General features: G+C 37.8%; 1 protein-coding gene across 6 annotated transcripts in view; it reads right to left on the reverse strand.

Moving 5' to 3' along the window:
- Window positions 1–25,194, reverse strand: part of LOC125235999 (paired box protein Pax-6) — an 82,143-nt gene that overhangs the window by 19,853 nt on the left and 37,096 nt on the right. For 3 of the 6 annotated variants that reach the window (XM_048142677.1, XM_048142681.1, XM_048142676.1), the window contains exons 4-6: window positions 23,265–23,478; window positions 5,146–5,313; window positions 3,652–3,734 (exon numbers count right to left, since the gene is read on the reverse strand). In XM_048142677.1, coding sequence (XP_047998634.1) covers window positions 3,652–3,734; window positions 5,146–5,313; window positions 23,265–23,478 — 465 coding nt within the window. The remainder of the gene's footprint in view (window positions 1–3,651; window positions 3,735–5,145; window positions 5,314–23,264; window positions 23,479–25,194) is intronic. The other 3 variants (XM_048142679.1, XM_048142682.1, XM_048142680.1) reach the window with 2 other exon arrangements.

Genomic DNA, 25,194 nt, shown 5'->3' on the forward strand with positions numbered 1-25,194 from the left:
AGCCACTGGAAACAACTCCTCGAAAGCCTTTCCGCCACTCAGGCGAAAATGGAGCTTTGTTCACTAATCTTAGAGAGCAAAGCGGTTTGTCGCGGCTTTGGTTTAGGGTTGTGCAATCGATATGTATTTTGTATTATTTGGCGGTGAATATAATTATGGTTGTTTTTTATATCTAGGCGTTATGTTTAGTGTAAACAATAGGGATGACGACTACATAAAAAATGGCATTCTGTTTACTCCGTCAGTTAGATCGTCCAAAATACTGAACACATATTTTTCGCTTTTTCTAATTAATGAAAAAATACAAAGATATAGAGCATCAAAGTTCCGAAGTGGGGGCTTGTGACGTCACTTCTAAGTAAAAATTGTGCCTAGGCGTGACGTCACGCGAGACTTCAACGCACTGTACCGTTGTCATTTTTCGTTTACGAGAAAAAATTAAAAAAATAAATGTCTACATTTTTTTATAATCTAATTTACCGACTAATTCTGTTTTTTTAGTCGTCTGGCCTATTATTAATGTTTTGAAATACCTGTGCTATGACAAGTACTTTTATAATAACTATTTATAAAGTTTTGTGAGACAACTGTAAAAAGTTTAGGCGTCCATTTTTTTAATAAATAAATTAAAAAAAAGCCTGGCAATTTCTCCGTGAGTTGCATAAAAAACGTTTTTTAGTACTTATAGGTACAACTACACAATGACAGTAATGTTATAATTGAAAAGCAAAATTTTATAATAAGTTCTATAAAAGATTGATAACAATAAGGCTATTGTGAGTATTGTGTCACTCTTGTTTTGACACTGTATCATATAAGATGTGTAAATAAATTGATACTTTTCTCAGAACGTATTTTGCTCTACTAGGGCGTTTTTCGAAGAAATAAATAGAAAATTTATTTTAAAGAATGAGATATAACTGTAATTTGATAGAATTTGATCTTGATATTCAAGGTCATAATACAAGATATGCCTAAATAATTAGTAGGAAGAAAAACGATAAATTGGCAACCCTAATCAGTTGAGTGACCGAAGTACCGGCACCGCCGTCGAATGTTAATGCAGCACAAATACCAGTGCATCAAGGTTAACGTGGACGAAAACATCGATAACTATCCAACAACAACGAACATCAACAATATGGGTAATTTGTATGATAAAAAAAATTTTATAGCGCCGAGCCAAGTCCTATTGTAACCCAAAGATAATAAGATTAATAAGTTGTTGACCAAAGATGCAGTACAAAAAACGCATTTTTTTGTAAAATGTACCAAATACGGGCAGTTTTTCGTATGTTTTTTTTAAATACGTATGCATAAAGCTTTTATCACTGTAGGCTTTTTACAATAATACTTTAAAAAAAATTAAAACATTTATACAGCATTATATTAATTACAATAAATAATATGAATTCAACAAAAGTACAAAGCTACTATAATTAATAAAAGATGTATTAGAGTCTCTAAATGTCAAAGTACATCTAAAAATTAATTAAATTGTTACGTGTTACACATGTGAAACAAAGTTATGACTGTATTTTTTATGTATTCAAGTTCAAGTCATTTTATCAAAAAACTTTTTCATCCTCAAATGTCATAACTCCATTAAATTTTTAAAAATGTGCAGAATCATAACACATAATTCGATTTAAAATGCGTTTAGTTAAAAGCTAAAAGCAGCCAAGTTCCCCTTGACAAATGGTGGTTTAAACTGTTGGCAACACTGCACTTGTTAAGCGGGACGGATTTTTTAAAAGGTTTGGGATGCCATATTTCGATATCAAAATGGCGTAATTTTATTGTGTGTGCGTTTCGATCGTACATAACGATAAATTAACGCATAAGTGGAAGCAGTAGAACATGCATGTATATACATAGAACAAAATTAGGTACATTATTTTGATTCAACAATTCGTAAATAATGTCCATTTTATTTTAATACGAACCTTGTAGATAGCTCACGGTATTTGGTGCATGTGAAACGAACTGAAAGTCGTGCACTACGTCAGATGTGTACTAATTACATCTAGGTATTAAGACGATCGTGAAGGTTGTATCAAAACTACATTCACAACTACAATTTGTTATATCTGAATCGGGCTCTTGAACTATACGTTCATTAAAAATACAGTGATAAATCTTTAATAACTTAATCATAACAATAGTGAAGTGTCAACCAGTGACTTATTATAAAATTAAAGACTGGCTTAACAAAGGCGAAGAATTGAACTCTAGGCTATTCTCCTTATACTGATCAACATTTGTTCGGCGACTTTTAAAAATAACTTGTATTTTGATTTTTATCACCCTTGAAAGTTTTTTCTAAGAGGTAATGTATTGCGAATTCTGTTAAGTCTAAAGTGTGACAGACAACGTCAATGACAACAATAATGGCGTACATTGAAGCTAATATTTATTTTGTATGAAAAATTAAAAATTTAAAGACTTCATAATTTTTAAAAGTCACTGAACAAATGTTGAGCAGTATAGGGAGAATAGCCTACAGTTCAATTCTTCGCCTTTGTTACAGGCCCCACTCTGTATAGTATATTACGATGTGTTGTGAATGGATCATACCCGATACTCCGTAGATCTACGCGGCGCGCGGCGTAGCGCGTAGCAAGATGGCTTTTCAAATGTATTTCATTCGACGTTGCGTAACTAATTCGACGAACGTTTATCGAAATGTTAAACGAATTGGGATACATTATGTTTTTCATTAATCGATTACGACGTCAATAATAGATGAATCGTCCAATGTCCTACTTCAAGCATACAAAACTTTTCAAATCACTTAACGAAAAAAGATCCTAGTTTTCTCAACAGTCAGAAATAAAATTGGCACTAAAAAGCTCACCGCAACCCAAAGTACATAACTCACAAATGAAAAATTCAAACAACAAAAACATTGTTTAACATATTCCATAGACAATATTTACATAAGCTATGTAATATTCACATATATTTGCCGGGGGTATGTTGCCCTTGTTTTTTTAGTCTGTTTGCTAAAGACGCATCCGCGTGGCCGTGCCTACGCAAACAGAGAGTGTAAACAAGCCCTTATGAGCGCATTCGTTGAGCGCTTTTAATAAATAAAAAACGCCCTTCGATTGTATGGTCTAATTAGAAGACGTTTATTTAATAGGTACACTACGATTAAAGGTAACCGTCCTAAGTTAATAGAATCTCTATTTATTATTTTACATTACGCCAGATCACTTCTGTACCGTAAAGCGAACTTAGGTATTCTAGGCAAAAAACGTGCTTTTACATCACATGTGCCACCTAGCTAGTGAGCATCTAAATCGTCTGTTTCAGATTTTTTGTTCAATTTAAAAACAAAGCGACGACGAAGTTATCTCTCATGATAGATGTACTTATCGTTAAAACCAGCCCTAAAAAAAGGAAATGTTACAAACTGGAAAATACATCTAAACGTTAGCAAAAATCTTTAATTTAAAAGCAAATATTTATTAAAGCAAGTGCACACCTCTTTTAATTTTTGACTTATTCTTACAGCATTGCCCCAAGCGGTCTTATTCTAGTTAGTGGATTATCCATGCGTGTAAACACCGCTTGATACCGAAAGGCGGCAAAGTTAGTATCAGAGCGTATCGCCACCTTACAACTGTAATTTTTTTTTAATTTTACCTGGATACGTGCCTCAGGCAATCCTATCTTTTCGGCCAGTCGTTCCCGCGCGAACACGTCGGGGTAGTGCGTTCGTTCGAACTCTGTGGACAGACATTTCAAAATTAAATTTCGAATTGGACACGTTCGAATTTTCGGATCGACGGTGAGCGTCAAATCGAATCTTCGTGGATCAGGGCTGGGCAGTTTTGGGGAAAACGGACTGTGGCTGTTGCTTTTATGTTGGCAACGAGAAAACATGTTATCAGTATGTATTGAGGTTTTTTCTAACATGACAAGTGATATCTCTGTTTGCATCATACGTAGTAAAATGTCAGAGGAGTAAGAGAAAAACATCAGTAGCATAAATGATCTGTAATAAATCCCGAATTTCATAAATAACGATGATGTTTGCCAACCTAATAAATATTATGACACCATAAAACAATAAAGTAATAAAACAAGCAAATAACCAGTATAATAATTGCGACTGCCAGAACTCAAGCGCTGAGCACACACGGGGGATTGGGGACATTTATTTATTTACTAATAACTTGTCGACAAACAATAAATAAGATGAAAGGGATGGGAAATAGGTTTATTAGGGCTCTAGGGACCTCTTATAGTTGGGAGTGGACAATTTCGGCTGTCAATTGAGTGCTAAGTGACGGCGATTTATGAATCTGGATCGGGAGAACCGAATTGTGGTTGTATTATTTCGAAGTGATATTTAGTAAATTGGTTGTGCTAAATAATTAAGTCAAACAGTTCAACTTAGATAATATAGTTTTCATTTTCACAGATTTCTTAACGGATATTATTATAAAACATTGACTTGAAAATTTCCTTCGCATTTATTGGACTTCAGTGTGTCTTGAGTTCGCATTCAAGCTTTTAAGACCAATAGGTATACTCCAAAACTGTTGCCTAAAGTAAATCAACTTTATATTACAAACACTGTGGGAAATGCCGCAGACCTTTTTAAAATGATGATGAATGATGAACAGAGATCGGATTTTTGTGCGTCATCTCATACTAAAAGTCATTAAAATGACGTAAGTCACTAAGAATGTCGCAAATCCGTCCGATCTCTGATGATGAAGGATGGATGCTACGGATCAGATGAAGACTATGAACCTATTTTCAATTATGACAAAAAGTGATAATTGTATGGCCCTACCAATAATGATAAAACTTATAATAATGGTAAATAGTTTCTCACCATTTTTAAGGCTGAGTGTTAAGTACTATCGGGCCTTCTTATTTGAAATGGGGTATACCTAGTTGTATTTTTTAAACAAGTGCAAGCTTACCTTTTTCAAGGCTGTCTATCTGGTCATTGGTGAATGATGTCTTGTTCCTCTGCAGTTTCCTCTTGAGCCGGAGTCTCATCTGTGAGTCTTCATCTCCTGAGGAGGCGTGTTCGCTGATGCCGTCTTTATTAAGTACTATCGGGCCTTCGTATTTAAAATGGAGTATACCTTGTAAAGATGTATTTAAACAAATGTAACTTACCTTTTTCAAGGCTGTCTATCTGGTCATTGGTGAACGATGTCCTATTCCTCTGCAGTTTCCTCTTGAGCCGGAGTCTCATTTGCGAGTCTTCATCTCCTGAGGACGCGTGTTCGCTGTTGCCGTCCGAACCAGCTTCGGATTGGATCGCGTCTGCTGTGGGGAGATGATCTGTTAGTCAGTAAATTAGGTCTGTCCTTAAATAAATGTGTTGGTGCTTATATCTATGTATTTTTATTTTAAGTTTTATTCGCTAAGGAGAAAATAGTACATTAAGAAACAAGTGCGGAAAAAAGGAAGTTAAAACGAGAGGTGATAAATTAAAACGCGATCGAAGGGAGTGTTTAATCGACATGAGTTACGAACTTCCTCTTTGCACGTGTATCGTACATTTTTTAGAACCTATAAGTATTAGACTTATATGTATTTTTTTTTCATAGACATTTTCCGAATTCTAAAATAGGCAGGTACGACGTAAGCACATTTAGATACGATGGTATCCACCTCACTTCACTCAACCCGCAAAGAGCTTTCCAGCAAAGTTCACAAAACTCCATCAAACAACCACTACGAATTACGCAACAAATCTCAAACATAAATAAACCCACACACTCCTGCAACGTACTCATTTTTCACAAACTGCACTCAACAACTATCAACCAAATGACGTCAACAAAACTGCACAATTACTCAGCTGAACCAGTCATCATGAGCTCCCAAACACACTACACTCTTAAAACGTCACAAATATTTAAAAAAACCAGTCGTAAAGGACCCGCGAGACGGCCGGATCGGACTGACAGCGGGGTCGCGCGCGCCTAGCGTGATGACCCTCTTATGAGGGCTAAAATTAAACGTTATTCGTAATGTCGACATGCCCCAAGCTAATTGATTAATTTGCTTTATGGTCGGCACTCGAACTGCCTGTAACGGCGCATGGCTAGCGATGCTGAATGGGGGCTGTTACACAATCTGCCACATTTTTCTGATACGCCCCACGGATCGTTTGGCGATTCTGTGATGGATGCAATTAATGATTACAAGTGCATCCGTCAGATGGAATGAATTTGTTGAGTATATGCCCTTAGCTAATTTGCTCTTGACGTCGATTGAGATGGGATAAGATATAAATGTTTGCCGATAAGTAACCAATCAAACTTTGACTAGGGCTAGAAATTGTACGTTCGCAATGACAGAGTTAACTTATGCGAGTTTACTGATTGCTAATCTATATTTTTATTTGAACTAGAATGTATGTTTTGTCTTATTAATAAAAATCAAAGGCTGTGCGTAAAGAAAAGAGTCGTCGATTGGTTCCCTTTTATTCCACGATGTTTTTTCTATCGGCACAAACTCTTATCACTCATTTTGAGCGCGTATTAAAAACTAAACTTTTTATACTATTTCCCCAAACAACAAATGTTTAATCAAATCGACCGTAAAACAAAACACGATCAACCTATGATCCATTTAAAAACTAAACCGATCATCAAAAACAGCGTTCGACATTCAAAACTCTCGATACATAAAGCGGGCGCTACACGAGATGATTGATGTGCGACAGACTTTCCAATCGGTTGACAATTCTGATTGATCGTGCGTGCGCGCCCTAGCGACGCGCCGTGCAAATGAGAATGTTCCCAAATTATGTTTTTTTTTGCAAAGGCTTGAATTGGGCTTTAAACGATCTAATGATGACCTCAATAATCAGAATGATTTTTGTTGAGTCTGATAAGACTGATTAATCTGATCGGTTCTAATAAACTATCTGAAGATTGAGGAGGACGAGATATTATGTACAAAAGTTCGTATTTATCATATTTCAGTTAACGTCAATACTTTTCTTGTCTTACTGAGTCTGGCCAAAGACATATAACTCCGTATAGACAGCTAAAGTCTAAGAAAAAAACGTACCTCAAAACCATACAGAAAAAGGTACGGTGACCTAGATGGCGATACACCTTTGGGGACGCTCGTCTAGATGGCGCTAATATTAATATTTGACATTTTAATACATATCAAGCTAACAATATGAGCCAAATTGTCAAAACTGAAGTTCAAAAGTTTTAAGCTTTTGTCGAGAGATGGCAGTCTATGCACTGTGATTACACATTTTACTTTGACAGTAACTCTTTATAATACTCGATCCTCTTTGGTCTGGCTAAAATAGACACTTTTGCGCGATTCCGTGAAAATACGATGGAATGGAAACACATTTTACACTGCATCTGTAATCTTATTTAAATTGATTATTTTAGACTGTTTACATGTGAAAATATCAACTCAACATAAAAAACAATACCTATAACTATATAACTATTTCTGTCTTTCCTATCACGGAAACCACAGGGATACATAGGGTATTCCGGACCTTTGGGAAGCGTGCGCGGAGCCGAAGCCAACACGCCGAGGCTAAGAAAAGAGAATTAGGAGTAATTTAAAAAGCATTAGGTATTTTATTTCAAAAAATATCGCCGTAAGCCTTCGGTAATTGTGTCATATACTTGAAAATTTCGACCCTTGCCGTCGTGACCAGTTGGCCGAGTGGTTCAGGCATCCGTGGCTATAACGGAGTACGCTGGTTCGAATCCAGCATTGGACACTTGGAGGCCTTGGTAATTTTTTCTTTGTATATGACATTTATTTCAGTTTAAATATAGAAGTAATCAAAATCGCAACAAACATTTCATAACAATAGCCCAAACAACTGAATATACCACTTAATTAAGGTCTAATTCCGAGAAAGGAATCTTTTTTACTTTTTTACCAATGGCGTACAAAAGAGGAGTCCCGGCAAAGAATTATTTTCCCTATTAAGGGGCACATTTTCATTATTTATCAACGTCTCGGCCTACGAGGAAATCATTAAAAGCCGAGAGCACTCACAATTCCGATAAACAGATGATTGGGAACATTGCATACCATGAGTTTTTGACATTTTACAATACGTTGTTCTAGTCAGAACAGAAGTACTCGAAAGCGGAGCATGTATGAGAAACGTTATGAAAGTGTGTGAAGCGAAAGTGGTTTGTCAGAATCATAGCAAATAGAAATCCGTGATCTCTGCCTACCCCTCTGGGAAACAGGGGTGATTGTATGTATGTATGGCGGTACGCGTAGTTCCCGTGTGGTAATAAACGATTTAAGAATTTCGCCACCTCCTTTCTTCCCGTGGGTAATGTAGGAGTCGACTGTGGGTCATGGGTTTAATTGTGGTGTAGGTAAGCGATGGGCTAGCTGTCACTAAAATATCACAATTTCGTTATCTTCCAACCCTTTAATAGGTGTCACTGAAACTTAAGCCGTTTCATGTGCTCTATCTACCCCTTTTAGGAATACAAGCAGGAGTTACTGTACTCTATAGTGTTAAATGACATTCATTGTACTTAATGAGAAAATTAAACCCGTAAACAGTTACTAGAACTTGCTAGAACTAAAAATTACATTCATTTTCCGTAACGTTACGCTATCGAATAAAATAATATGAAGTTACGTTAAAATTTCATAGTAATGAGAGAAATAATTGTAATAGTGATAGGAATGGAAGGAAAAATTGGTGGGAATAAGGGGGCTGAAGGGTGAGGGGCGATCATGAAGATCGATACTATCACTTGCGCGGGGGCAAGGCAGAAGCTAAGGCGAGTCGGGACAGTGGAGCTTTTCGCGGTCGGTGTGGAAAAAAAAGATATTTTTTACGCATTTAGTGATTGATTTATTAATTATTATTATAAATGATCTATTAGGACTTAAATTGTTGTTTTTTACGTTTAAAATAAGTAGCTACTCAATAGTACTTAAGTATCTAGAAAAATCGTTTTGTGATACTTTTTGAACTTGACTCAATTGTATGCAAACATAAATGTTTTATGTATCAAACCACGTTTCATATAAATCCTATTATAAAACTTTTGTGAACTTATGTAAATAAATTCCCAATGCGTTTAAAATTTTCAAAGTATCTTTACTTTTTAATTATAATAGAATCCGCCTTTCGCCATTGCTCTGGCCTCTAAAGTCTCTAAACATCTCTGCGGCCGGACAAGGCGCGATTCGGCTAATTCGCCGCGCTTCCGCAAATAAAGGTTCCACTGCCTCAGAGCTCCGACTTTTTCTTTATTCGCCATTGCCAATATTTAACCTTGGGCTAATGAATTCAGTATTTCTTTTTTCTTTTCGTTAATGTTATTTTGTATTTAAAGATGCCAACGGATTTAGTACTTATATATTTCATTCTATTTAAAAAAATACAAGTTTTTTTTTCTGCGAGCAGTGGGCGAGTAAATCGGCATACTGTCATTAATTTTTGACATTTTAAAATGAGTGAAAGCCCCGAACGGTCACTTGTAAGTAGAGTTTGCATTATCCGACGGGTTTTAAATATTCGAATAATTCGGATAATACAATTTTTATTATTCGAATATTCGAATAATCGGATAATTTCGGATAATTTATTAAATGGAACAAAATGAATGTTCCAGGTGCGTATAAGCGTGGAATTGATAACGGCTGAGATAGATGAGTGCCATAATGCGAAATTTACCTACATATTTTATTTATTTTTTGCGTAAATCAGCAAACTGTAGAAATTAAAACACACCTAGCTTTCTATCTTTATGACTAGAATCTTGCAATCAGATAGTGAGCTGTTGATATACGACAGTCAGTGATTAGTTTGTTAGGTATAAGACATTTTTCTGAAACACCTTTACCTTGAGGATGGTAGAAGCTTGTGTAGAGTGGAACGTGAAACAATATCATTGAATGATGATGGTTATAGGGCATGCAGCGTTGTCATATTATCCGATCCGATATCGGATGTAATATCAAAGGCATAAATCAAAGATGGCGCCTTGAATGATTTCGAGAATGTAAGGAGTCAGTTTTCGCTCGATATCGGATCGGATACTTATCTTATCTTAAATCTGCATACACTTCGACCCATCGGGATCTTTTGTGTAATTACCCCCTTCGATCCTAAGATCTGAAGGCAACTATTCAGGAGCTTCTCGACCATCTCCACGTATCGGATGATGATTCCTTTGATCCCGTAATGGCATGTAAACATCCCCGTTATAATTTGGAGTTGTCTTATGCCTAGCTTTCCTAGCTTTTTGCTCCATCCAGAGTCTACCCTCCGCGCATAAAGAGCTTTGAATGCTTCAGACCTACCAGGGAATCCCACTCTTTTTGGTGATTAGCCTTTGTTTGGTCTTTCATAGCCCTTTTAATGGTTCCTTGTGAAAGGCCCACAAAAGGTTCCGGACCTATGAAGTTGTCTTCAGATCCGGCCTTGGCAAGTTCATCAGCATTTTCATTGCCAATGAAGCCTTCGTGCCCCGGTATCCATACCACTTGCAACTTGTTTTACCTTCCGAGCTTGTTAAGAGCTTAGATGCCATTTAATACCAGTCTAGAGTCAACTTGGGCGATGTGAGATCATATTTATATTCTTTTCTTGGGTTTGTCAACTTTTTTATGTACTCTCTCGGCTTAACTAGTTTATTCATTAATTTAATCTTGTTTATTTTAGGTTGTAAACATTGTTTATGTACTATGTCCACCATAGAACAGGCTATACCTAGTGTGGAAATGAAATGAAATTTCAAGTCAATGCGCTTATGAACGTCAAATAAAGCTACGCCGGCTCTAACCCTACGCCTCAGCCTCGAGAAGATTTCAGTCCCCCTCAGTTGGAGGGGGGGTATCCACTATGGGACCGGCAAGAAACTCGACCAGAATAAAATGTAACTCACTATGTTATTGAAATAAATGTGTCAATGTTTTATTTTGTCTGCAGATTTAAACCACAATTCACTGTTACACATCAATGTCGAGCTACACAAGTAGCATTATCTAAATCTCAACGGAATTAATAATTAAATAGTCCTTGACTAAATAATGAACGGCCTAATAACTGTTTGTTTGGTCTAATTGCAAGCTCCCAAGAGAATATCTAATAAACTGTCCAGGTCATTACGAATCCATGTTCACTAAAATATCGTGTCAGGTAATTTTAATTATCAGATAAACTTAAAATCAGTAATTCTTTTATTTTTAGGGTTCCGTACCTCAAAAAGGAAAAACGGAATCCTTATAGGATCACTCGCGCGTCTGTCTGTCCGTCGTCAAAGCCAATTTTCTTCTCGAAACTACTGAACCGATTAACTTGAAATTTGGCACGCATCTGTAAACCTGTGACCCAAAAACGGACATGTAATTTAAATTAAGAAAATTTAATTATAGGGGTTACTTTTGGGGGGTAAAAATGAAATATATGTAAGTATTTCAAAAATATTTTAAATAGGCAAAAAATTACCAAAGTATTTTCAAAAAAATACACGAGATAGTTTTTAATTTATAGAGTACAGGAAAACCTATTAGAAATCTACAGTAAAGCGTAAGTCGGACTTAAAAGAAAAAAACTCAAATTACGAATTTCACTCACTGCCGCTGCAAGGAGTTACCAAATCTCTTGAAATTGTTTGAGCGCGTTTGAATATTACATATAAACTCATTTCTGTTTCGTTTTGTTCAAAATATCGATTATTCGCAAAAATTACTTAAGTACGTATAAAAACGAGGCGCTTAAGCCCTTCTTGTAGTGTACGGAACCCTTACAACGCGAGTACAACTCGCACTTGGCCGGTTTTTTTTTTCAATACCACGTCGGTGACAATCAGGCATATGGTCCGCCTGATGCAGTTACCGTAATCTATGTACGCCTGCAACTCAAGGGTTGCATTAGAAACTTCTACATTCTTTTTTTGAAGAACCTCATTCTACTATCGTATTATCTGGCAGAATGTTTGAATGTAATAATTTTGTCCAGCAAGATTCTAAAATATTCAACAGTGCAATAATCTGCTACGTTGATTATCACCAGGTGCTGCACAGGTCCTTGGCAAACTATCGATATCAAGTGGGGGGTTCCATTACATCCCCTCATTACCAATCCATTTAATATTCAATGAAACAATAGCCATTTTTAATCGAACACTCCTTTATAAAGTGGTTTCATTGTACAAAACCCCAAGCTATAATACGTCTCCGTCAATTGTTTTAAGGTCTATCACATGCAGCCGACTGATTGGTACTAAATGTGGTTGGTTACTGTAATTGACTTTGCTGAAGTGTCTGGTACAAGAACGCGTTGTGAACACTTGTGAAGTGTGCCTTTGAAGCATTTTAGATAATAGTCGTCAAAGGCAAAATTTCGAATTTTATGATAGTGAATTTGATTCTTATGAACTTAAATTTAAGATTTTAGATATCATAAACCCCACTTGAAGATAAATTTGATTATCTTGGTTGATTTAATATTTTATGAAGAGTGACCTTTCAAAGTTCTTTCGGAAAAAATGAATGCACTTGACATGCATTTTCGTTAGAACTGACCCACTTGTTAACCATCCCCTCTGAGACATGTCCCAATCCAAATAACAACATAAAAACTAGGGATGTACCGACTAGTCGGGAAAGCCGACTATCCGGCCACATTTGTAGTCGGCGATTAATCGGCGACTAGTCGGCAAAACAGGCCAATTAGTCGGCACTTTATAAGTCATAGAATAACAGTACACAAATAAATTAACAGCTGATATAATTGTATTATGTACCGATTCGTTATACCTTTGTTAGTCAAAAGAACAAATATCTGTGATCATCACAGAAATAAATATCCTACCTAGGACTACCAGGTTTCATAGGCAGAATGACTACCCTACCCACTAAGCCAAACCGGTTGTTAAAATTGGAAAATGTGTAAATATTCTCATAGACCTTTGAAAAATTGAACCTGTAAAAAAATTAAAAGCGCAAACGAAGGACAAAAAATGTAATTCAAAAATTCTGATGAATTTAGTCGAAAATTTTGTTCTGGCCGACTAGCCGACTAATCGGCCACCCAAGCGCCGACTAGTCGATAGTCGGCCTAGTCGGCCAAATCAATAGTCGGTACATCCCTAATAAAAACCAATCATTTGATCCCATTTAGCTAACAATCGTTAAAACTATCTATTATCTGTCCCTAAGTAATCCGTAGGGTCTGTCAACCGAATCGGGACACTTAGATCCCTGGGCGCTCATGAAAATGTTTGAACTACTGCACATAGGCTGAGGTCTTCTTAAATGGTGGATAAATATTGCAGAAAACAAGGCTGTGAACGTACTGTTAGACTGTATTTTATTGTGTAGATATTTTTATAAAGGAGCGATACAGATAACGAGCGACATATTTATAAATAGAGGTTGTTTTCGTCTCATACTTTTTAGGGTTCCGTAGTCAACTAGGAACCCTTATAGTTTCGCCATGTCTGTCTGTCCGTCCGTCCGTCCGTCCGTCCGTCCGTCCGTCCGTCCGTCCGTCCGTCCGCGGATAATCTCAGTAACCGTAAGCACTAGAAAGCTAAATTTGGTACCAATATGTATATCAATCACGCCAACAAAGTGCAAAAATAAAAAATGGAAAAAAATGTTTTATTAGGGTACCCCCCCTACATGTAAAGTGGGGGCTGATATTTTTTTTCATTCCAACCCCAACGTGTGATATATTGTTGGATAGGTATTTAAAAATGAATAACGGTTTACTAAGATCGTTTTTTAATAATATTAATATTTTCGGAAATAATCGCTCCTAAAGGAAAAAAAAGTGCGTCCCCCCCCCTCTAACTTTTGAACCATATGTTTAAAAAATATGAAAAAAATCACAAAAGTAGAACTTTATAAAGACTTTCTAGGAAAATTGTTTCGAACTTGATAGGTTCAGAAGTTTTTGAGAAAAATACGAAAAACTACGGAACCCTACACTGAGCGTGGCCCGACACGCTCTTATCCGGTTTTTACATGAAAATTTTCTAGACATAGATCTTTCAAAAGTGAATACTTAATTAAAACTTTAAGCTCGTTTATAACGTTTTTCTGCTAAAGATCTCATTATTTATGTAACCTCCTCCTTGCGTTAATCCCGGCATTTGCCAGGGCTCATGGGAGCCTGGGGTCTGCTGTGACAACTAATCCCAAGATTTGGCGTAGGCACTAGTTTTACGAAAGCAACTGCCATCTGACCTTCCAACCCGAAGGGTAACTAGGCCTTATTGGAATTAGTCCGGTTTCCTCATGATGTTTTCTTTCACCGAAAAGTATTTTTTCATTTTTTATGTAACAATATTAGCCAATAATCTACATAGGTGTTTCAATTAGTCCGGTTTCCTCTTGGACGATTATTTTTTTCCGCTACGAGTTTGACGATGTTTTCTTTCACCGAAAAGTATTTTTTCATTTTTTATGTAACAATATTAGCCAATAATCTACATAGTCTTCATAGTTACCTATATAACAGGAAACAATATCACGGAGTCATCCCAAATATTCTGTTCTCGGAATCTAAAAATAAGTTAAACTTGGACACTGGCTGTGTTTAATAAAGCTCGCTTTTCTCGCTACAAGCAAAGTTTCTAGACTCAAGTTGGAAGCCAGTCCGCACGGATGATTGGCGAACGGGATCGCTCGCAAATATTTGCGTCGTCTGCTAATGTGTGGCTAAGTGATCGAGTGACCTATTTATATTTGGTTATAAAACCTAGAAAACTTCTGCAAAATCCACCTCGTTCTAATATTATATGTTTTATTGACAGATAAGGGACAACGAATCAACTGCTCCCTAGATATGACATTGAAAAAAGTCTGTTTCGCTATAATTTACGAGTAACATCAAATTTTTGACGACCTTCTTCGGGGCAGTCCTTGGATCAATCAAAGTTCGCAAACTATAGAAAAATAAATACTAAGATTAAACGTAACATTTGATCATCGCTAAACCACCAAAAACGAATAACAAAATTCTAGCACTACACTTTCAAACCACGTATTTAAAATATCCCAATAATTTACCGCCAAGCAAAAAGCAGCGAACTTGCACTATGCTTTGAAAAATCCAATTGAATACCCGAATTCAGTTAGCTATCAGTCAATTAGTGTCCAACCGAGCCGCGGTCGGACCACTGGGCACCGCGGCCATTATTGTTCTAAACGTGTGCACAAACAATTTGTGCTATTATTACGGACTAACCGGACCACTGTGCAAATGTTGCGTAATATTTTGCATAGTCGAAATTGACTTTAAATCTATTATTTCAACAGTTAGTTTTGCGGTTTCTGTTGAATATAGTTTTAGCTTGTAATAAGCTTTTTTGGGGTTGTTGTTGTTGCTCTAACGAAATGGAATTTGTATAAAATGTTGGTACACTATGATTTATGATAAATAAGTTCACTAAAACTATACCAGCCTAATTTTAGTCTGCATTCTGTTTAAATATTAACAAACTCCTTCAGATTTAGATGTTTTTAGGGCTCCGTACCAAAAAGGTACAAAAGGAACCCTTATGTGCGACTCTGTCCGTCTGTATGTCCGTCCGTCACATTACTAATTAAATATCTCGAGAACTACTAATGCTATCAACTTGATTATGTTAGTGATTACTCAGTATATTTTTATAGTTCTAAAATTACAGGTCATGTCGGCACAAGTTACTAGCTTCTAAAACAAATAATACAATACAAAAACAATCGGAAATTCAGCGCTCCATTCTTGTCTACATCAAGCCAAAGTCCGCGTGTATTCGTCTATTTTTGCGTGTAGCAACACTGGGGACATTGGGCAGAATTTTGTCCAGTTTTTTGCGTGCGGCAACATTGGGATTTTTTGTGTGCACAGTGGGCACATTGGCTGAAGCCATCGATCCGTGCTGCGCTGAATATTAAAAACGTAGCGGGAGGAATATGGCTGTATTTTAACGTTTGTCGTCTAGTTGTAATAAATATACTGATGAACTTTTAACAGGATTTTATATGTACCTTTATTACATGTTTGTATTTATAGTTTTGTGCCACAACTTATTTGAAAATATTGTTGAATAGCAAATTGAAACTTTTTTTACCAAAAATTGGTAGGTTTAAACTCATTTTGATAATGATTACATTAATCTGTAAATTATCATATCTACCTTGAAAACCAATGTTAGTACGGCTTTTGCGTGGGAAATGGGGCATTCCACGAGAATTTAGCTAACGACATGCAATTCTTCTAATACTTCTGAAGACACTAAGAAATCTAAATTATATCTGACAACCGGTCACATACAGTGCAACCTGGCCGAAACATTGGGAAAAAAGGTAAAATAATGTTAATTATTCCCATTTGACATGTATGTGACTATGTAAATATGTGCACAAAGCGCGAGAACTTAAAGTGTTATGACCGTTCATGACTTGGTTAACAAATTGGCAGTATTTTACTATTTTCTCGAGCTTTACGGATTTGATTGAAATAACTGTCATACAACGCAAAATCATGTCGTAAGCGACAGTCTCGTAGAATTCTCCAAATGCGCATAATAATAATAATAATACCCCGCGGGGGCAGCTTGTGGCGAGCTGACGGTGAGTGGCGACACCGCGGACCCCTATTCCAGAGGGCACTTCCATCTAGCCCTCGCCTCTGCGCTTGCCTTAACCGGCCGGCCAGAGTGGATTCGCAAGAGCGGGACCTATGCTCCAGGTTGGAAGTGTAAAATGTCATAACGCCGGCGGCCTGCTATACGGATCACCGGGATCTGGCTACCGCAGTCTCACCTCTCGACAACCTTTCAGCCACTCTTCAAGTGTTGCTCTGTTGTCGCACCGTGCGTGCGGCCGTTTTGCAGGGCCCACTCAATGAGTTGGCGAGTCACCGCCTGTCTTTTACAATCTTGAGACTAGTTGTCATGGCAGGTGTCCGATAGTCTCCCCCCATAGACCATTATCCAGTCCATCCAACTTGCACATCAATAGCCTATGACCTTAGTTCCCATCGCAACACAAAAGTGCTGCACTGAAATAGTCTTTACACCTGGCGGGGACCATCTCCGGATGTATCATATTGTGCGCTCGGGGATGGTATCCGCCAGGTGTATCCCTTGCCTTTAGATTAAAGTGTCTAAAAGGGCCTCTGTGCTGTTGGCTTCGGCTCCACACATGCCTCCCAAAAGTCCGGGACCCCATGGTCCCGAGATATGGTAAGACATACAAATAATAATAATAAGCCCGCAGGGCAGCTTATGGCGAGCTGTTGGGGAGTGACGACCCCACGGACCCGAGTGTTCCCGAGAGTCGGTCAGGGTCTCCGTCTCCGGCGTGTCTTCGCCGGTCGGAGTGGAACCCCAAGGGGACTCGCATGACTCTCAGCTCTGGCTTGCCTTCATTGGCCGTCCAGAGAGGATCGTCTGAGCTGTCGCTCCAGGGGTGGAAGTGTTAAAGGGCATAACGCCGCGAGTAACTTCGGAGAAAGCGCAGCACCACCTCTCGACACCCCTGAGCCACTCACGCCGGTGTTGCGCCTGGCCGTCTTTATGATGGCAAATCAGATGCCCATCTACCGAGTGGCGAGTCACCGCCTGCCTCGATAACTTGTTAAGGCAATGTTATGGTAGGTGTCCGGACCTATTTTCATAACTCATCCAAACTTCAACCCATAGACCTGATTTATTCTTTCCATTTTATTGACAATAGTTTCCAATGCCTGCTGAAACCGGTTCATGGGTATCTATCCATGTACCCGTGAATGGGTTCCAGCAGGCGTTCTACATGACATCAAATATCTCCAAACGGCCTCTACGTGTTGGATCTATATCCCCATGCACGCCTTATAAATGACCGGGCTCGAAAGACCCGAGAGTTTTAAAACGGAGAAACAATAATAATAAAATACTTTATTGCACACTACAGAAGAAAAAGAAACATAATTCAGAACAGATACAACGTGGTAGGTAACAACAGGCGGTCTTATCGCTAAAACAGCGGTCTCTTGACAACCTTCAGATAGTCGAGTGGCGATCGGAATAAAATTTACGGGTGGTGCAAAGAAGAACAGAAGGCTAGTACCTAAATGTACAATATAATAAAATACATATACTACAAATATAAAAACTATGATAGACTACATATACTAATAAATACAACAATATATGAGATATAACTATGGAGACCATTTCAACGACATGAAATTTCTTGGAAAACAGAAAGTTTATGAAGTAGACAAATAATGATCCTTCAACATTTTTTTAAAAATGGGTAATGAAGTTGCACGTCTAATATTAATGGGCAGATTATTCCACAATCGAACCGCACGAAAACTGAAAGAGTTGTTGTAGAATTTTGAAGTGGAAGGAGGTGGGACAAGCAGCAGATTTTGCGCACATCTAAGGGAAGAAAGAAACTTAAATCGGGATTTGAGATAACAAGGAGTATTAGGGTGAAACAAGGTGGCATACAAGAGAGAAAGAATATGAGTATTGCGTCGGAGACGAATAGGTAACCACTTGAGCTGTGCTCGAAAACTAGAAATGTGGTCAAATTTTCGCAACCCAAATATAAATCGAATGCAAACGTTTTGGAGTCGTTCAAGTTTGTTCAACTGCTCTTCGGTGATATCCACATAGCAAGTGTCAGCGTAGTCCAAGATGGGCAGAAGGAGAGACTGGGCAAGCGCAATTTTAGTAGTCAAAGGCAGAAAGTTACGGACTCGACGTAAAGAACCAACAGTAGCAAAAATCCTTCTGCTCACCTCGCTGATCTGCGGAATCCAGGATAGAGTACGATCAATAATTACGCCTAAATTTTTAACCTGATTTGAAAAAGGAATCGATACTCCATCGAACAAAACACCAGGGAAGTTTTCAAAATCAACTCTTGCTATGGTTCTTGGGCTGCCAATTATAATGACTTGAGTTTTAGATGGGTTAACCTTCAAACCATAGCAAGAGCTCCATTTCGATATACGTTCCAAATCAGCGTTAGTGGAATGAATAAGATGAGGTACCTTGGGAGTAAATTTGAAGGTCGTCGGCATAGAGGTGATAAGAAGAAAGAAGTTTGGAAGTAATAGAATTTATAAAAATTGAAAATAGTAAGGGAGACAGAACGCCTCCTTGCGGGACGCCAGCAAGCGTACTGCACCAAGATGAAGAGGGAGAGTTATCTACTTTAACCCGTTGCCGTCGACCAACCAAGTAGCTACGAAACCACTCAATAGTTGACGTAGAAACGTTTAGTGACCGTAAGATACCCAGCAGGATATCGAAGTCAACGGTGTTGAAAACAATAATAACAAGAACTTGCAAAATATATTTAATATATGTAAATCATCAAATGAACATAAAACCCCAATTAAACCCCGTAATCGCGTATATAAAAAGCGTGCTTAATACCGGCACAGTCAGCTTTAATAAAAACAGCCGTGTCCGAGCCAGCGAATTGGGGCAATAAAAGTGCCCTTATATATCCGTTTTATATGGCCGGTTTTATTGGCCAGTAGTTTACATGACCGTCATCGTATTACGTATTTCAGAGTGGGGTAAGGGGGGGATTTACGAAAGTATTTTACGCAGAAGTTATGTAGGAGGCACTTTTCAGATGAATATCTAAGCCTGTTTTGGTTCTAGGTTGAAAATTCTGTAAATAACAGGTTATAAATTTGAACATTTGTATGTCAACGTTTTAAATAATTATTTTTATTAATCGTGTACAATGATCATATGATCGGAATAAGTAAAGCCTGAACAGAAATATATGACTTGTCAGGAGGGCGCTATTATTCTGATGTATAATAATAATAATAAAAACCTAGCTTAAGAGAAAAGATAAATAAAGGAAAATAATAACAAATATTGGGGACACCTTACACCGATTAACTTAGCCCCAAACTAAGCAAAACTTGTACTATGGGGCTAAGCGACGATATACAATACTTAAATAGATAAATACAAACTTATATACATAGAAAACATCCATGACTCAGGAACAAATATCTGTTTTCATCACACAAATAAATGTCCTTACCGAGATTCGAACCCAGGACCGCGGCTTAGTAGGCAGGGTCACCAGGTCACTAACGACTGAGCCAGACCGGTCGTCAAGCGTCATATGCGGTGACAGTTCAATGTAGTATGAAGAAAATAGTTCGAATGAAATTCCGCAACATGGCGCATAGTTATATATTTCTGGTCAGTCTTAACTATGGAAGAAATCAACTCAAATTCCACTTTTTGAGACACAGGAAACATCCATAACACCGAAAAAAAGCGTCTCTTTTTAGAACAGAATGTGCAGCAACGTTCCAACCAGATTATCAGATTTCCATAGTATACGCGTCCGAATACTTTGTAAGTTTATAACACGCTTAAAAATATGAAACTCCGTCGTACAAAGACTGCAAACGAGAGCTCTGCAGCATTCAGGTCACGCGCCAAACAACGCCTCGGAAAGTGCTAGGAAAAGTCGGCGAGGTCAGAGGGTAGGCGCGTGGTACTTGCCCTAGGAGTGTTTTAAAAATGTTGTCTTTTATATCTTAATCGCGACCAAACGTATCATACATATAAACCTTCCTCTTAATATGGACTGTGTTGAAGAAGTCGCGTCAAGCGTAAGTTTTTAAAATCTACATAAGCATACGTAGATTACAGACAGCAGGAAGAGACTTTGTTTTTTACTATGGGTTGGTACCTTTGGAAAATATGTCAAGTAAAGTTCGCTTTCAAGTGACTTTTCAAGTAACTTTTGAATTCGTAAACAGGAGGTTATCTGTGAAAACAATACGCTTCTTAAATAGACAAAAATGTCAAAACTTTATTGTAGCGTTAGTTTAGTTTCTCCATAAGTAGTGGAATTTCTGTGACATTTTCACAAACATATATATTTCTCGTCTTTAAAACAGCGAACGCAAATATATTTTGACATATTTTGTATTTAAGTCATGCGTTACTTGCGAATAATCTAAAGACTCTTGGAACTTGACGAAAACTAAAACTTCAAAAGTATTCCAGCTACTTTAACAATCCGCCTAATTTCCCCTAAACTTCCCTTAAAATTGAGCCATCTTCCTTTGCTCGGCCTTTGCTGTGACACGTTAGGGCTCAGTTGACTTGCGTCTTGGGTCGCGTCGACAGTCAACGGTCGCTTGAGGTCACGCCGACCTAATGTGGAGGCTTTTGGCTGGGTTTTATCTTCTTTTATTTTAAAAAAGGAAGTGCTATAAGAAATGCTTTTTTGCTTCTTCTAATTAAGTTTGATTAGGCTAGTTTTACTAATCATTTCAAAGATAAGTAACCTTAAATGGAACTTAATGGTCTATCACGTGCTATCTGTATCTTCTATTATTTGCAAAGAATACAATTACGTAACTTATAGGTGCTTTACTTATACTGTATTGTATTAGGTACCTTCTTTCGCTTAACAGACTAAATCCTTACAAGTATTTCCATGCCGATTCCTCCCAAGACATTGTTTTTGAAGTCATAACAAGCATATACCTATTTACCAGTACACATAAAACACAAAAGAGGCAACGGTATAATCTCCACAAGTCTGAAGTTCCCCCTAAGAACCGGGGGCGTTGTTTAGACCGAAAGGCATCTTTAATATTTCGTAAGTTCCACGCGCAGTATAAAACCCGTTTTATTTTTGACGCGAAAGTTTTGACTTAGTTCCGTTTCCGTTTGCGAAATAGGCTTTGTAAATCTTTAGGGAAAAGTCTACATCAAAGGGACTTTTGCGTTTTCCTGTTACATAAATAGATGTTCAGAAAGGATTATTCACTAACACAAACTGCTGGAGAATTTGGCTATGAATTTAGGTGACGATAAATTTGTATGCCATAAAAATAGCTTCCATTTGAATCAAATAAACGGAAAGAAAGAAACATTTTAGCTTTTTTCCTAGCAAATAAAGGCTTTGTATGCGATAATTCGTGCAAAACACAAGGCCGGTAGCTTCTACGCTTCATCTACTTTCCACTTTATAGTTTATACATTATATTTACACGTTACAATAAAGGACAAAGGCTATAAAAATTTGACAACGATCTATTTTAATAAATAATAGCCATAGTACAGTAATCAGTCCGTGAGATACCTACGGTTACAACCCGGGCTCCGCATTTATTACATTACACTGCGAGACCTCTCAGCACTCTAGCCGAAATGACAATCGTTGACGCTAGAGGCCGCTTGAAACGCCGTCTGGCTCTGTCGCGATACGGAAGAGCGATAAAGATAGACTACGATAGCGGTTTTTTTTTTTTTTTTTTATGGGATAGGAGGCAAACGAGCAGACAGGTCGCCTGATGGTAAGCGATCACCGCCGCCCATGGACACCCGAAACACCAGAGGTGTTAGAGGTGCGTTGCCGGCCTTTAAGATGGGTGTACGCTCTTTTCTTGAAGATTTGAAGGTCGTATCGGTCCGGAAATACCGCAGGCGACAATTCATTCCACAGTTTAGCTGTGCGGGGCAGGAAGTTTCTGGAGAAACGCACAGTTATTACCGTAAGCGTTTGTGCATTTGGCTACGTCCTGTACATTCATATTAGATAATGTCGACGCGTCTGAGAGCTGTCTTCACGGTACATTAACGACTAAACTCGGTCTGAAATCGGTACAACTTGGAACAATGGAGGTGAGAAGGGTCAGTGTAGCTTTATATTACTTACAAATTGACTATGTGCTCTAAGTACGTCAGTTGGTCTTGTTATAGTACCTATAAATGAAGTAGTTTTACTGGCACTAGGTACATTCAAACATTGCTACATTTCAAGAAGTTTTGACAAGGCAGTATGTACGAAAAATGAAACATTTTTCTTATTAGAATGAAGAACAAAAAGAAACGGTAAGTTTGAATTATATAAAAAGTGGAGGGGAATAGAAAAAAAAAATGCTTTTTTGCTACTCGTGACTGAACCTCCTGAGTCCCAGGAGCAATTGTTTCGCTTTTGAATTAAGAACCATTCGAGCCAAATTTTGGAATATGTACAAAGATTTTACACAAAGAAACCATGGAAAATCTACCTCACTAGTTAAGTTGCGAGAGTATTTCTTACTCTCAAAATCTGTTTAAATCATGGTATCCTGTGCACCCTTTCTAACAGTCTACCAAGCGCGGATCCAGCTTTGTGCCCAGGGAGGGGGAAGGAGGGTCATGTGGTAAAGGCACAGGCCTCAGGGGGGTTACGTGGTCTACCAACGGTCTGGTGGTGGTATGGCCAACCTGGGCTCCGAGGGGGGGGGGGGTCCAGTCCAGACAGGTCTAGTGTCCTACCTCTCTTATGCTCCTCACTGCTCGGCCGGTTGAGCTGCGGCGGCAGCGGCGCCGGCAACGTCGGCGCGGGCGCAGGGAGCCCAGGGTACCACCAGCCCGTCGCCGCCTGTCCGTTGAACATTCGTAGCTTCTCGTATACACTGTCGTTTTGCGCTGACGCAGCTTGCTCCTTCTGCGATGCTAGGTTGCGAAGCACTCGGTTTATTGAGGAGACCTGAAGGAAAAATAAAGTTAGTAACTTCTTTTTTGCTAATAATTTGTTAAGGACCTGTTTCTCTAGTTAAAGCTATCTATCAGGTAAAAAAATACGATATCTTTCTTCTTGCACGGTGACAGATAGAAGTGTAATTTTTTTGTATGTCGTATAGCTTTAATAAAAAGTAATTCTAGTACAAATTGTTAAAGTGGCTAGTCAAAAAAACACTTCGTCCTTGAAATCTTCAAAAGAGTAGCACTTATATAAGTGAAGTTATGTCACAGTCACAGATAAGTTTCTCAAAGTTCGAACCTAATTGAATTTTCATAGAATCTCGTTTGTTTTTATTGCGATTTTTAAAAATGTATCTACGAAAATCTTACAAAATATCACACACGAAATAACGAACACATAGATAACTAACCGTCCCTCCCATCCACACTATTCTAATATGAAACAAATTGCGACCCCTTAACTTCAAAACACGTGTAATTTAAAATCTAATATGATTACTAAATTCCAATCGGGCCCTCAAAGGGGCAGATTAGACCCCACCCACCTCCCAAACCCCAATATCTATCTACTTTCGGAAAAAGCACGCATGCGTTAAAAACCGACCCACACAAATGTACATGCCTATTTTAACACGTAACTAGGGTTCCCAGATGGTGGTATTTCAGTGTTTTGTTTTTTTTTATAGTAATAGTATGCATAGAATACCAAGACTTAAATTTTAAAGTCGGATGTTGTTCAGGAGAATCTTAACTATCTTTAGGTATAAATAAATATAAAAATAATTTGTAAATGTATCAATAATAGTTTTTTTATTGTTTTTTCTTTTCATAGTTTTTGAATTAAAAAGTATTTATGCAAGAACTGTTTTGTTTTCCTGGGTATTTCGAAGTACTTTGTGTGCGTTTAATTTTAACTTCTATTATTGCAAAAAATTGTAATCAGGTCAAATTCACTAAAAAGTCGTAATTTTTCTTAGGTTAACTGGAAGAAATCCCTTAATGGGATAAGTTCGCCTTTGTCTGTCCGTCCGTCCGTCCGTCCGTCCGTCCGTCCGTCCGTCCGTCCGTCCGTCCGTCCGTCCGTCCGTCCGTCCGCGGATAATCTCAGTAACCGTTAAATGCCAACAAAGTGTGTGGAAAAAAATGTTTCTTTTTAAAGTGGGGGCTTATTTTTTTTCATTCCAACCCCAACGTGTGATATATCGTTGTGTATTAAAAAATGTACGGGTTTAGTAATATCTTTTTTGATCTTTGTACAACTTTTGAAATATGTTTAAAAAATACACAAAAGTACTACTACTACTTTTTTTTTCACATATTGTCATTTACTTTAACCGGACTTGATCAATATGGAATTTTTTCACAAACTTTTTCAAAAACACAAAAATAACGCTTCGAAACGTCGGTAGGATATAATCTAAAGAAAAAATATTTACTTAGTTACTAAAAATCTAGTTTTCCACATATTTGAAGTTCGCATCTGGCAACCCTGCAACTATGTATATGTAGGTACGGATATAATATCTGTTTTCTTGTTGCCAATGGTAACGCTGAAATAGACTGGGGGCCGCGCATACAAAATTGCGTATGTGTTTTCTTTGTGGTGAAATTCCGGTTTTTTGTTAGTATAGTGAGGTTGCTAAAATAAAAGCAGAAGTGTTTATGTAACGTTATACGTTGTGGTAACTGGTATTTTTAATGTAATATCTAAACTACTTGG

The sequence above is a fragment of the Leguminivora glycinivorella genome, chromosome 18, assembly GCF_023078275.1.
Source record: "Leguminivora glycinivorella isolate SPB_JAAS2020 chromosome 18, LegGlyc_1.1, whole genome shotgun sequence".
NCBI classification, from domain to species: domain Eukaryota; kingdom Metazoa; phylum Arthropoda; class Insecta; order Lepidoptera; family Tortricidae; genus Leguminivora; species Leguminivora glycinivorella.